At 42.2% G+C, this 14,414-nt stretch overlaps 1 protein-coding gene across 2 annotated transcripts; it reads right to left on the bottom strand.

Moving 5' to 3' along the window:
- Positions 1 to 1,656: 1,656 nt before the first annotated feature.
- Positions 1,657 to 13,921, bottom strand: AQP4 (aquaporin 4). Of its 2 annotated transcripts, none has more exons than XM_066182186.1 (5): positions 13,848 to 13,921; positions 9,308 to 9,722; positions 8,254 to 8,418; positions 7,818 to 7,898; positions 1,657 to 6,051 (listed from the first exon to the last, which is right to left on the bottom strand). In XM_066182186.1, exons 1-5 carry the CDS (start codon positions 13,919 to 13,921, stop codon positions 5,773 to 5,775), a joined length of 1,014 nt encoding a protein of 337 aa, XP_066038283.1. In that variant the 3' UTR covers positions 1,657 to 5,772. The 2 variants fall into 2 exon arrangements, with proteins under 2 accessions (XP_066038283.1, XP_066038290.1); XM_066182193.1 differs by lacking the exon at positions 13,848 to 13,921 and adding an exon at positions 13,708 to 13,763.
- Between the last annotated feature and the right edge of the window lie 493 nt (positions 13,922 to 14,414).

Below are 14,414 nucleotides of genomic sequence, written 5' to 3'. Positions count from 1 at the left end.
TGCCTTTCCAAAGAACATTATGATAGCATTTTTAGTCAGATTATGCCACAGTTCTTGTAAGGATTGTTTTTCTAACAAGGCAAGAAAGGTCAAAAGAAAATAGCCAAGATAACAGTTATCAGTCTGATACAAATAAAGCAGTGTATAATGTTTGCAATATACTACAATCTACAACTGATAAAGGAGTCTAAAGCCAAATGAGGGTTTAAAAGGAAGCTGGTATTGGAAATATCTACTCTCTAAGCTCTCTTTTTAAGCAGATGACTGGGTCACAGTTGCTGTTTGTAGCTGTCGCTGCTGAAGCCAGCATTGCCACTGAAGCCTAGAGTAAGGACATTACTCACCCAGCATGGCTCAGCCTCTCCATGGGATCCAAAAAATGCTCAGATGCGATCCAAAAGCCTCATCCACATCCTCATACAACAGGGACCATGTTTGAATCCTGTGATACTTTAGTGCCAGTAACCCCTGGGTAAGAGGTATACTACAAAGATCTCCCTTGCCCACATGGCTGCTTTTGTGTTCTTCCAGGACCCTTCATCTTAACACTGCAGACAGCTCCATCCCTATGTGTTTGCCTTTGTAACTCCCCAGACACCTATGTTCCTGTTTTTTGCTTGTTTCAAAATGTCAGAGTGGCTCTTTCCTCACGTGATTGTGACACCAAAATAATTTTACTCGTTCTTCCTAAATTTCCTTGAGAACTTGTTTCAGTTAAGGTACAAATTATGTGTGTATTAAGTTGTATGCAACATACGCACTTCCCTAAGACTCCTGTGAGATGCCTCAGGAGCTTGAAGAAGCTGAAGGCAAGAGTTGAAGCACTGAAAGGGGTGAATATCAGGCATGAGCCGTTCCTGCTGATTAGAAGCTATCCCAGGTGATGTGTTTTCATATTTGTCATTTTCAGGATCCTAATTTACCTCCATTAATGTCATAGGAGCTAAATTTTGCATTCCAAGCAAAGACCTAGACAACTAGAAATGTAAATGTCACAGGATCTGTTTTCCATTGATGAAGATCATCATGGGAGCTTGGTCTCACAAGCTGTGTTTTAGTGAAAAGGGTCTGAAGCGCCAGTATGATTTCTATAATTTTAAAAAACCTTGGCTCTCCACTAGTGCTATGGATTTTTAATCCATTTGGCAAAAACAGTGATGCACATATCTGACATGGTTTCAGGTGGGATGGAGTTAATTTCTTCCCAATAGCTGGTACAGTGCTGTGTTTTTGGATTTAGTAAGAGAGTAATGTTGATAACACACTGATGTTTTGGGTTTTTTTTATTAAACTGCTCTTATCTCAACATACAAGTTTTAGTTTTGATCCTCCTCCCCATTCCACTGGGCTAGGAGTGGGGGAGGTGAGTGAGTGGCTGTGTGGTGCTTAGTAGCCAGCTGGGTTTAAACCATGACAGCATACCAGCATAATTTTTGCTTTAATTGGTTTAGCTCATTTTCTTAAATATATTAGATCTTTTCCACAAGCAGTTCTCTTCTCTGATGAATGTTTTTCCACAGTAAATCATTCATGCTCTGTTGCACACACTTCCAGACTCCTCTTAGACATGTTCTACGGGTTGGATTAGGGGTTTTTCCCTATATTTCAGTCCTGAGCTTTAGGATCATGAAATATTTCCAATGACCACAAGATGCCTTTTTTTTTTTTTTTTTTAACACATTTATTTTCAACACTAGTGCGAGATACAGTAGAATACATGTGGGGACCAGATAACCATGTATTATTTTCTAGTGAATTTTTCAGTAGATTATTCCAAATATTACATATGGAAATTTTAAATCCTGTTACATTAGTTCTGATATCATGGTGACTAAGCACTTAAACAATAAGCAGTCTTGTGGAAAAATCCATATACACAGTTTTCTTTACCTCATTTGTCCTAAATTTCAGACTGCAACAGTATGACTTAGATCATAAGTGGGTAGCAAAGACTTCAGTCTATATTTACATATTGTCTATTTAGAAAGTCCTTGAGAAACTCAGATACACACAGGCTGAACTGAGATACAAAAATTTGTGCATGGTGTTTTCACCTCTCACCTTGAGAAGAAAGACTCACAATGTAAATTCTCACATATTTTAACAAGATTAAAAATATTGGATGGTGTATAATATCCTGAATGTGTTACACAGCTGGCAGATTAGATGTTTCAGAGCACAGCAGCAGTTGCTCTGCCATCAAGCACTAGAAAGGTAGAACGCCATCCAGCTTTCTAAGCACATACTGTGGTAATTACTAATAATCAGAAATAAAGCACATTTTGAAAAGCTGATTTGCAAATATACATGACAAGGCTAAACATGGCATGAGTTGAATCTCACTCCTACTTCCACTGAAAGGTGGAACACTTCAACAGAAGGGTTATCATGACAACTTGAACGATGCAGGGTTTCTTCTTTCTTTTCCTGAGAATAGTTAGAATTTGGGTGATGAACTACTCAGAGTACACACAGCCTAAAAGGTATTTGTGTGGAATCACTCTTAGCTTCTATGCTTTCTTTTCTGAAACCCAGTGACTAAATATTGTGAAGGTGCTTGTTAAAGTGCAAATAAAGGATTGAAAACAATCGTGCCATCATGGAGGAGTGAGACTCATCCAACTTTCTGGGGCCCCAAAATGATGTCAGACTTGCCAGTCTTCCTGTGATATCCATCCAATATCATAAACAAAAAGTATTTCCCACCAAAACCAAGAAATGTTTTAAGAGGACATCAAGTATGTTATGAGGTGCAATATAGAGCTGAAGAGCTTTACAACACAAATCCCACTCAAACAGCATCAAAGTACCTGTTTTAAAAAAGTACTAAAGCAAAAGTATCTTGAATCCATACAAAGGTCATGCTAGTCTGATACTTAAGCAAGTATGACTATTGTACAGTGATGATACCATTGCAAGACAGCTTAGAGGAGCACATATCCCTATGCTAAACTAAGTCCTAACAGATGCTGAAGAGTGATGCTCCCTTATATGAATGGTGATGTCTTGCAGTGGGACAGAACCACCTGTGATTACAGCCACTCGTAAGGTTTTACTTTAGGGTGGGTCATAAGCCTTAAGTTGAATGCACCTTCTTCCAAAATTAGATACATTGCTGAAAGCCTCAGATTTAAAAAAAAAACCACAGTGAAGTGTGTGAGAGAAGCCATCAGGCCCCAAAAAAGCTCATGATCATTTCCACTGTAGTCAATGACAAACTCCTCCACGAGTTTTAACCTGTGGGATCAGGAGCAGACCTACCACACATTGCTTACCTGCTAATGTCTAATGGCATGCCATCAACTTTTACTGTTTGGTGGCCTCTATTTCAGCATCCCTTCTTTTCCCTGGTATTTTCAGAAGTCTCAGGATCTTATTGTCAATAAGGAATTCGGCTGGTTCTGGGGCCGGTTCTGAGTGTTTGCCACAGTTCATTAATACAGAGTGTTTCAGGAAAAAGATCCTCCTAGCAGAGGTGGCTGGTGCTATGCTCACATTATGCTCACCTCAGCAGCAGAATCAGGCTGGGTGAGGAAAACACACATCAAGCCATTTGTGTAAAGGACCCTTAAGCATAAAAGAAATCACAGCTTCTTAATTAAATAACACAGTACCATGCAAAATTCACAAATTAAGGAGTGTCTTTAAATACCAAAAAAATGCAAACCTTTGCTTAAAAATCCACCAATTCTATGTGTATTACTCTTTACCTTTTAAAGCCATACAAAAGGTTTAACCAAAATGTCCCTTTAAAAAATACAGCCCAACTAAATGCCTAGACAAATCCCCCAACAAGTTTTGATTTTTCTCCTTGAATCTTTTTATCATGGTATTTATCCACTGGAGCAGAGGTCTAACACCACACCTGTGCTGCCCTTCCCCTGGGAGACTTAGTCCTTGCTGTGGGAAGGAGCTCTTATCTGCAATTTGACATTGTCCATTGCAGGTCCTCAGCCATGCTCAACTGCAAATGCACGAAGGAGTCATGAATCTCATGCTCAGTGCAGGGAACTTGCTCCATACTAACAGGGTTAAAGGCAAGAAAAATGTGAAACTTGAAAAAGGACATGCTGGGACTATACAAGGCTGCAAGCTGGGATACTAGAATTGCCCTTGGATCATAGTGCACAGATTTGAGGGCTGTAGTGGTTTATTATCTCATTAGAAACATCTAATTCCCTGTAATAAAGATTGCATGTAGAGTATATCAAAGAACAGATGAGACTAATACAGCCCACAGTCAGGACTAATACTTTTTTTTCCCTCTCTTATTGCTAAATAAGCAGGGGTAGCTTTTCAATTTAAAAATAAAAACTATATAATTACAGTAATAATACTATGCTCCTGACTGCTCTGCAGCTGCATATTGTAAAACTCAAAGCCACTGATCAGAAACAAAAGCAGTAAGTCAGTAACAGCTTTACATAAATGTTCTGCTGGGGTGATTATGTCTGGTAAAAACCTCTATAGGGGAAAGACTGTTTACCAAACATATTTCATGTCCTTTTCCCCCTAAAACACCCTGCAAGCACTTAAACCTTTTTCTAACAACAGATAAAGAAATCTTTGCCAGAGGTGTAGTTTATGACTATATGAACACTGGAACAAGCAGGGAACCTGTTCAAATAGTTAGGCATCAGTTACAACAAAAAGCCAGAAGCAGTCATATTTTTATCATCTGTTATAAAAAAATATTTCCCAATCAGTGTCTCAATACAGTTAAAAGTTAAAATCCCTCTACATTACTAATAAATTAAAAAACCACTATCTCCACCCATCTCGTAAGAAAATAGGTAAGTAATTTAAACCTTTAGTTTACATAAATTAGCACAGAAATGTGTATTCAAACAAGTGCACTGAAAACAGATATGCCTTCTTTTCTTCTGATATCTCTTATTTAAGTTATTAAGTAACAGGAAAGCCTTTGTATTCTTTGCATGACCTTGAGAGTCTGCTAACTCCAAATGGTCAACAGTCAAACCACAGGAGAATGTTTCACCAGATAGACAATGACAAGAGGGAGCATGAAGTACAATCAACTGCTTTGCAGCCTTATTACTGTACACTTCAACATTCCATTTCAGCATATTTACTCTTGGGGATGAAGGTAATATATTTGTACGGCAAATCACAAGTGAAATTTGATGGGTTGATAGAATTTTTTTTTAAAAGCCTGTCAAAGTATCATTTTTTCAGAGGTAGTTGCAAGGCAATAGTGATGTACATGAGTGGAAACAATACTCCTTTGCTTGACGGTGGATAAAACTCTTAAATAGTGCTGGTGCTGTCTCTGAACCTCACAGAAAATGCTTAATGGGTAAGATGTTATAATCGGAGCTGACAACAGCCAATTAAGTGTCAGAAGAACAATCTGATAAGTAGGTCTTCATGTCTATAGGCATTTCCTGATATGTCTTAACTGTCAATCTGAATGTTACACATCTCTATCTTTATCTCATTATTGACTGATTTATTAAAGGAGAATGCTTTCATCTCTTTTTTTGACTTTGGGGTTGCTCCAGAAAGAAGGAAAGGAAAATACTAGGAACAAGTCTAAATTTGGAATAAAAGACGGGGAATCCTAATTATTGCAAAGTCCTAATCTTCCAACTGAGCAGGCATATGGTTTGGTGACACCACTCTATGCAGCTGCCCATACCTTTCAAGAAGTGGAAGGTGCTCAGTCTAGAGGAGATCTGTTTCTTTAATGGGTGGAAGGATATCTGTGGATGTGCTAGCAGGCTGCTCTCTGCTTTCAGTGCTTCTTGCTAGTCATACGGAGGACAACACCTCGCTGGACGGATCTCTTCCCTTCTTGTCCTCACCCCTGTCGATATCAATGACATGAACGATGCCAGGCTTCAGGATCAGGTCATCAGTCTCCACATGGCTCCGGCTGTCATCCACCTCGACGTACTTGCCCTTGGAAGGCTGGGAAGCCTTACCAAAGACGTCCTTGAAGCGGCGCTTGAGCTCAACGTCCGGGCAATAGACGTACTCGTACAGAGCACCGGCAAGGACTGCTCCGATTATTGGTCCCACCCAGTACACCTGCAGAAAAAGAGGTGGGAAAACCCCCAGGCATTAAGCTTTTAAATTAACAGCCATAAGAAGATTGACAAGCAGGCCCACTTCACTTCAAGGTGAAATAATTTTGTTAAGTTTTCCTGATCTATCTCTTTACAGGAGGCCTCTTCTGAACTTTTCATCACTCATTGCCAGCTGTAGATCACAAATATGGACCCTTTGCAAGAAGATACACAAAGGAAACACCGATGCAGAAAAATGGTTTTCTTTCTGTATTTAGAACCAAGATGACAATGAACTTTCAAGGAAAGAAAATCCTGGTGTACACACAAACAGTTCTGCTTCAGTATTTCAAACTTACGTTTCCAAAATATTTCAAATATGGCATTTAATCCTACAGAATACAACAGGCAGTCAACCACAACAGGCAGTCTGATAATCTAATTTGAATAAGCAAATACAATGGACATAACACAACTTTGTAGGTACTTATTTATTTTATCATGACAGTAACATTAGTAGGTGCCAAAGCCCACAGGCTCCTGTCAATGGTATGCCAATGTCACTGCTCTGGAGGAGGAGAAAAAAACGTTTTTCCAAGTGGCCAGGACAGTAACTAAGCTTCTCCTACAAGTTTCTCCATGGTACATTTGTTTATTGTTTATAGCTTTAGTTATGAATTACAGGCTTCCTCAGAGTATGGATAATTAATCTTGTGAAAAACTACAGCAGTTTTTCACATGAACAAGCCATTCACTGATAACTGGGTAAATCTGCCTCAATAGGATAACTCTTGGGAACAAAGTTACACATGGTATCGTGTTTGCAGAATTGAAGCCTTAGGGCCTGAAGACAATGCTATTTCTATTATTAGCTGCAGTGGGAGCAATGTGGGCTTCATACTTTAAAAATCAAGAAAATCCTTATATGCACTGTAATATGCAGCTCTTCCAGTTAGCACTGAAAGCATCCCTAGAAATGATTTCCCTCTCTATAATTAGGTGAGGCTGAGCTGTGATCCATCTCTCCCTTATAAAATATGAAATGTTTTTTAAAAGTTGGATTGTTGGATGCTATAGAAATTTACTGCATCATTCACAGCCTGCTTACAACATTGTTTCTGGCACAACTGCTCCTGGCTAAGCTGACACTTTCAAACTGAAGCAGGTAACATCTGGCCTGGTCTGCAAATACCAGACTGCAACCTCTTCATCTCTCTCTGTGGGCATTTGCCAAGGTAGGTTCTCCCTCACGAACCAGATCATAGAGGGCCCCTGCTCTCATTTTATACATCTGCCCCAGTTTGCTGCAGAGCCAGGTGAAACGTGAAGGCGACTTCCATTGCTCCTCACCAGCATGACCTGCAGGGTTTGCAATCTGCCTTGGAAGACTTTCTTTCCAGCAGTTCAATTCTTTCAGTCTCCCTGGGTCACGGGTTTTTGTTTGTTTGTTTGTTTTTGTTTGTTGGTCGGTTTTTGTTATTTTGTTTTTGGTTTTTGTTTGGTTTTGGTTTCGTTTTGAACTTTTCGTGTGATTTCCTTTCTACCCCAGCTACTACCTCCACAAAAAGGCCCCTGAATAGTAAGGTGCTATTCCAACATGCTGCATGCTGCACTGCAGTCTTAGGTGAGGAGCATGATGATGCCTAACATGGGGCAGGTCAGTGCCTGTCTTCCTCAGGGATGGTCTCTGTGGAATGTACTAGGAGAGATAACTGAAAGCAAATGATGTATGAAAAATCCTCATCACTGTTCTTTGCTATGATGAAGGAAGTATGAAAGGAGAATTACCCATTGGTTTTCCCATCTGCCCATAATGACAGCAGGTCCGAATGATCGAGCTGGGTTCATACTGGCACCGGTGTAATTGATCTAAAGCAGAGAGAAAATGTTACCTGTTATTAAAGTCTGGAAGGTAATGATTTGATTTCTATGGGACACCCTGGTTTTGTACAGCTCCTCCACTTTACAGCAGATACCATCACTCTTCTGAGTCTCAACACAAAGTTAAAAAAAGTCATCACATGAACAGCCCAAAAAGTTCTAGTGCACCACCCTACCCAAGGGGACACTCCTGAGACTCCAAAGGGCTTTGGCATGAATCCATAAAGAATACAGCAGCTATATCGCTGTAATTGCTCTAAAGGTCACAGAAGTTTTCCTTTACTTCTGAAGTAGTCATAAAGGGTAAAGGGATCTATTTTTTAAAGAGAAAACATTAACTTACAGCAAATAAGTGTCCAATTGCAACAGAAAATCCAATTGCTAAAGCTACTGAACCAGTGACATCACTTCGTTTTGAATCACAGCTAGCAAAAATAGTAAAAACCAGCTGGAATGTAATTATCAATTCCACCAGGAGTCCATGCCCAGCAGAAAGATCTCTGTGTACCTGTAAGAAGGCAAAGAAACACCAGAAATGAAGAAAAGGTGGTTTCGTAAATCAGAAAGTCATCAGATGCATAAATTGTATTTCAATTAATGGTATTGCTAAATGGGGTTCCTCCTCTCTTCACTCTTCTCCCTTTGTTTTTTTTTTTTCTACTTTAAAATGCTTTTTTATTTTGAGAACCATGGAAAATCACCGTTGGACTGAGAACAGAAGGCTTAACAGTAACACCCAACTGGAACTTCAAAGTTAGACTGCAGAAGTATAGTTTATTTTTACACAGGGATTTGCAAATGCTGCACTTCCCTTTCACCATTTTTTTTTCCTTGGGAGCACTGTAATTTACTATTCAATTATAAATTCATTAATTAGCCCTGACTTAATTAATTTAAATTTCAATTAAAAATTAAGCAGTGTGCGGCTCAAGTGCATTTTTAATAAGTCCTGCAACAGGGCTAACTGATGGCATTCCTTATTAGTTTAGAACAAAGCTGAAATCTAAGCCACAATCTATTTCAAAAGTATGTCATTTTAAATCAATGTTTTTTCAATCCCCATCATAATAGCATGGAATTAATTTCCCCTCCCCAGACCATATAAAAATGGCATTTCATGCATACATTATTTAAATTTTGTATGTAAATTAACGTCACCTGCTGTCATCAGATTAGGGGAAGGTCTAAGAAAGGGAGGTCCTATATAAAGAACGGCTACATCTATTACACTGCATAAGCTCATCCTAAGGAGAGCTTTAAACCCTGTCTGGGAGTTGTAAACAAACCAGCAAGCTGTTAAAATCTGCACCTGAGCTCTCCCCATTCTGTGTGACACTGATTCTATTTTCCCAGGGTCTGAGCTAGCCTAGTTGAAGAGGCAGAGGACAGGTGATTACCGCAGTGACTCCCAGGCCTCCCACCACGCTGGGCGGTGTGACCAGGTAAAGGATGCCCGCGCCCACGATGGCTCCCAGGCACTGGGCCAGAATGTAGAAGACAGACTTGGCCAGGCTGATCTTCCTCGTGCAGACCATCGCCACGGTAACAGCAGGGTTGATGTGGCCTCCACTGATGTGTCCAAAGCACTGCACCATGGTGGCAATGCTGAGTCCAAAGCAGAGGGAGATAAGGACCATGTCTACAGGCAGGGGCTTCTCTGCTCCACCCCAGTTGATTGTGGAGCCAAGGCTGAGGAGGACAAAAATGAGCATGGCCAAAAATTCTGCCGAAACGGCTTTCCAGAAGGGCTGAGTCCAGACTCCTTTAAATGCCACCATAATTCTCTCACACTTACACAGACGTCCACACTTACTGCAAAGGAAAGCAAATCTTCATCAGAAGTCACCAAACGAACTTTAAGCTCTCCTGTTGGGGATTGCTCTTCAGCAGACTTTGGAGAGAAGGTGGCAAGACTGAGTATCCTAGGGTTGAGACAACCACAGACTACGCTCCTAGAGCAGACTGCCCTTAAACATGCCCAGTGTTGGAGTGTCTGCAGGACATAGGGTAATTAATCACTCCCTGTGATAACTATAGTTTCAGCTCCCAAAAAGCAATGTCTTTTGGGAGCAATGTATTTTGAAATGATCATGAAATTAAGTGTACTCTTCTGTGCTAACTGGCCTCTGATTTAGAGGCTGTATAACTACCACTTCCAGTGGCCTGCTGATCATCATGGTCATTAAATCAAGAAAAAGAGTATCACCTTTTTCTCTGCAAATCTGTACTTTTCACAAAGCAGGTAAGATAATTCAATAAAAAGCAGCATCTTAGTCGAAGCCTAGTGGTTTTGATGACAGCATAGTGTTGGGGAGTTGCCCTGAGAGCTAGAAGAGAAAGTTTATTTGCTTGAGCGCTCACACAGACCAGTATTTCAATTTATATTTATGCAAAGAGCAGTTTCTTCACTGTGGATGTTGGGTGAAAATTGAATTCAGGCAGGAGAATAGATGCAATCCTATATTCTGACCTTTAAATCAATTGTGTAATCAATAAAGTGCTTTCTTTTGGGCTAATAGCACCGATCGAGCTGGGGAATAGAGCAACATTTTCTCTATGTGTGGTGTGTAAACCTCTGCATGGCAAAGAAAGAAGTGTCTTGGCTTTTCTTCCTCTCTGGAGATGCTATTTATTAGTCTACACTGCCTTCCTGATGAGTTACAATTTTGCTAGATGTTCAGATACCTTTGAAAGTGGGTCACCAAAGAAAAGTTATTTGTGGTATTAATAAATTAGAAGAATAAGCCAAAAGGGAAGCATTTTAATTAGTTTCTAAGGAATGCTAAAAGGATTCTTCTCTAAAAACAAAAGCAAGAAACATCCAGCCCATCCAAAAAGTAGAAAACAAAAGAAAGAGTATTCTGCTGCTACATTTGGGAACAGAATTTCAAGTGGAAGATGGATGAATTTATGCTCAGTTATCTAATGTAACTGAGCTACAATGCATATTTAATACCAATTACGTCAGAAAGAAGCATAAAAGGCATGACTGCCCTTTCAAGCCATTGCAAGAGGAATGGCCCATGAATTTCTTAACAGTTCCATTGAGTTAGGGAAAAGCAATTCAATGCTGTGACTGGAGCAAATAAGTTGTTTCCCTGACTCATTTCCTATGCTAATTTACTCTGTATTTTGGATAGGCCTTTTGAGGTCTCTCTCAGTTCTCTAGACTCTCAGATGAGAACAATTACATTCTCTTCTAAAAATGGCTCTTGTAAAGTGCTTCTGATCTTCTAGAGAAGTGAAGCCAGAACCTCAAAAGAGAACCAAGTAATATCTCAAATCTTCTGATTTTAGGTTGAACTCAAGATAAAGGACAAAAGATGGAAGGATGTTTTTGTAAGATCTCATATTAACAGTCAGTTAATGACCAACTATCTAGACTAGACGTTTTGTACAAAATGAACCCAAAATCATTGCCTCCCTCAAAGCTGAAGCTCACGGGTATTTGGCTGTTCTTACCTTTGAACCTTATGCCCAGATTCACACTGAAACCTAAAGGCTTACCTCTGATTTCCTCACTGCTTCCTCACTAATAATTTATCTCAGTGACGTGTGTAACATATAGGTGCTATATCCATACTGAGAAAACCTCATTTTTCCAGCTCCCTGGGCACGTTCCAGGTGAACATAGGGATGGCACATATAGTGAAGCCCATGAAAGAGAAACCTGGGTGCACAGACAAGGGAAGCAGCACTCATCTACTCTTTTATCCCTCACCTCAGCTGTGATGTGAAACGTGGATTTCCCTTGTGCAATATATATAATATATATAACTGGTATTATAGTCAAAGAGCTTTGAAAAATTTTCAGCCACCAAGGGCACTATGGGGGGAATGTAGATTTTTGGAGCATGGTGACTCCTGATGTCTTTGTTCAAATGTGCTTGACCATCTCTTTCTGTACTCAGAGAACAGTGAGATCAGCAAATTAATTACACACCTTCATCCTGGAAAGTGGACAGAAAAAGGTGTTTGTATTTGGCATTAAGATCATGCAGTTGGCTTCTCACTAGTTGTGGAACATCTTGAAAAATTGCTTTAAGAGTGAGTGTGCGTATGCATGTGCATGTGGAAGATAACACCTCCTACTGCTGATGGGCCTGACTAGAAGGAGGCTGCCACTTATGAAAGGCAGATCTCATATTGTTTCTCCAGTTGGAAGCACGTGCAGTCAATTCAGTCAATATTATCTGCAACCGTGAAAATGCAAAAATGCTGCATGCAAGCCAAAAGCGTCAAACACAAAAGCTGGTTCATCAGCCTAAGTTTTTGTTTTCCTAGAACCTCATGCTACACAGAACTCTGTCAGCTATACTGACAGTTAATGACCTAAACATTTATTTTTAATCCATGCCTGTTTTTTAAAAAGCAGTCTGTTTTTCTGTGATTTCAACACCAAAGAAAATGCTCAGCTGTCAAGGCCAAATTTTTCTTTTAAACTGCACACCTTTCCTCCCTACTGCAAAACCCCCTATAAACATTAATAAAAGCTTAATACTGTGTTTGAGCCCTGAGCCCAGGTTGCCACTTAAATCCAAAAGCAATCAGCAACTTAGAAATCAAAACCACTCAAACATCCACTCTTTGTTCAGTATGCAGTTAAATTTAAAGGCTGGAGATGAGACAGAGTGATGGCTGTGACAGCTCTGAAACCGCAATGGGACCTCTCAGCAGCTAAGATTTGCCATCAAAAACTGCATAACTTTTTTTTTTTTTTTTTTTTTTTGAGTAGTTGTCACATTTTCCTTAGAAAAATTCAAAACACAACAGAAAAACACTTTCATATGGTGGTCACACATTAATTTCATATGTGGCCACACTGGAAATTCTCTGGTCTGTGCTACAAGATTACACAGTAAATTGTGTCTGATAGGATGCAAGGTGGGTTTTGCAGATCACGTTGCCAGCAGGGCTTCAGGCATGGTGATGGCTTCAAAGCATGACAATATAAATCACAACAAAGGTTTCGGTACAAAAGTCAAGCAGTACTTTAAAAATTCTTCGTTTGCTAACTCGTATCATTTCCAGGAGCAGAGCACGCATCCTGGACGCAGGCTTGCGGCCAGTCACTCCACACGCCACTGCTGTCAGTGGCTACTGACAGCGGCATCTCGGCAGCAAACTCCCACGCCGCCCGTCCTGAGCTCGCACCGCCGGCTGGAGCTCAAATGGACATCGGGCACCTGCCGGCCGGCTTTGAGGGAGGAAGGCGACAGGGCACTGTTGCAAAACCAGGGCACTGTCGCAGGGCTTGCTTGTAACCATTTTGCCCCACTTTCCAAAAAGCCGTTGAATGAGCGACTGGCACGGGTATCTACAGGAGGTGGGGAGCCTCGGGAGCGCAGTACCGCAATTTTTTCGCTGTGCGGTACCTGGGCTTTCTCCACACACGACTCTACACTGCAGGACCGCAAGTAGACAACAGAGTTTTAACATGCGGAAAGAGAGAGTGAGTTTGCTTCTCTCTGCACCCTTCGCGCCTCTGATGTTAAAACTCCAGAGCGACCGATAGGCTCCGATAGTGCCCTCGGGCAGCGGGAGCTGCTGCCTGGCTGCCATCCCCCGGTGCACAACGCAGGAAAGCGGCAATAACGCGGAGCCGCACACCTGCCTGCGCGCTCCTGCCGGGGCCGGGCAGTCTCCTCCCGCGGCCGCGCACCCCCGCACAGAAGCTGTCCCATAAACTCATCTTTGGTTTGGGGGGGCTGTCCCCGCCCGCCTGCCTGTCTCCTGCCTTCCCTCCCCCCCTCCCTCCCTCCCCCGCTCCGCGCCCCGCGCAGGGCCGCGCACTCACCCGCGGCGCCGAGCGGCCGCTCCGTCGCTCATGCCTCCCCGGCGGGCGCGGCTGAGCGGCGGGGCCGGGCCGGGCCCGGGGCTGGAACTGGGGCCGGGGCCGGGGCCGGGGCCGGGGCGGGGGCGGGACGGCTCCCCTACCTGCTGCGGCGGGCGGGCGGGCGGCTCTCGAGGAACGGCGGCCGCGGCACCGGCTGTGGGTCGGCTGCGGTCATGTGCCTCTGCAGAGCCAGGCAGGGGGGTCGCGGCTGCCGGGCAAAGGGAAGCGGGCAGGGCCGAAGCGAGAGCGCTGTGCTCCTGCAGCGCGGGGCCGCCCGGCAATGGGGAGGACTCAAAGGCTTCTCAGTTTCTTCTCTGCCACTCACTGTATTGAAGGGGAAAAAAGCCCTAGTAGCTCAGTAGCCCGGGAGTTTTATCCATCCAAAAAGCCTATTAGTACCTCACTAGAACTCTACTGGTTACAAAATCATAGAATCATAGAATATCCTGACTTGGAAGGGACCCACTAGGATCGAGTCCAACTCTTGGCTCTGCAAAAGACAGCCCCGAGAATCACACCATGTGCTTGAGAGCATTGACCAAACATCTCTTGAGCTCTGGTGCTGCGACCACTTCCCTGGTGAGCCTGTTTCCACTGCCAAACCACCTTCTTGGTGAAGAACCTTTTTGTAGCGTGCAGCCTAAACATCCCCTGACACCCCTTCATGC

Source organism: Chamaea fasciata, unplaced genomic scaffold, assembly GCF_029207755.1.
Source record: "Chamaea fasciata isolate MVZ Bird 193981 ecotype frontalis unplaced genomic scaffold, bChaFas1.0.hap1 SCAF_1, whole genome shotgun sequence".
NCBI lineage: Eukaryota > Metazoa > Chordata > Aves > Passeriformes > Sylviidae > Chamaea > Chamaea fasciata.
Note: the sequence above shows the minus strand (reverse complement) of the source record. Positions and strands in the feature narration are given on the sequence as shown.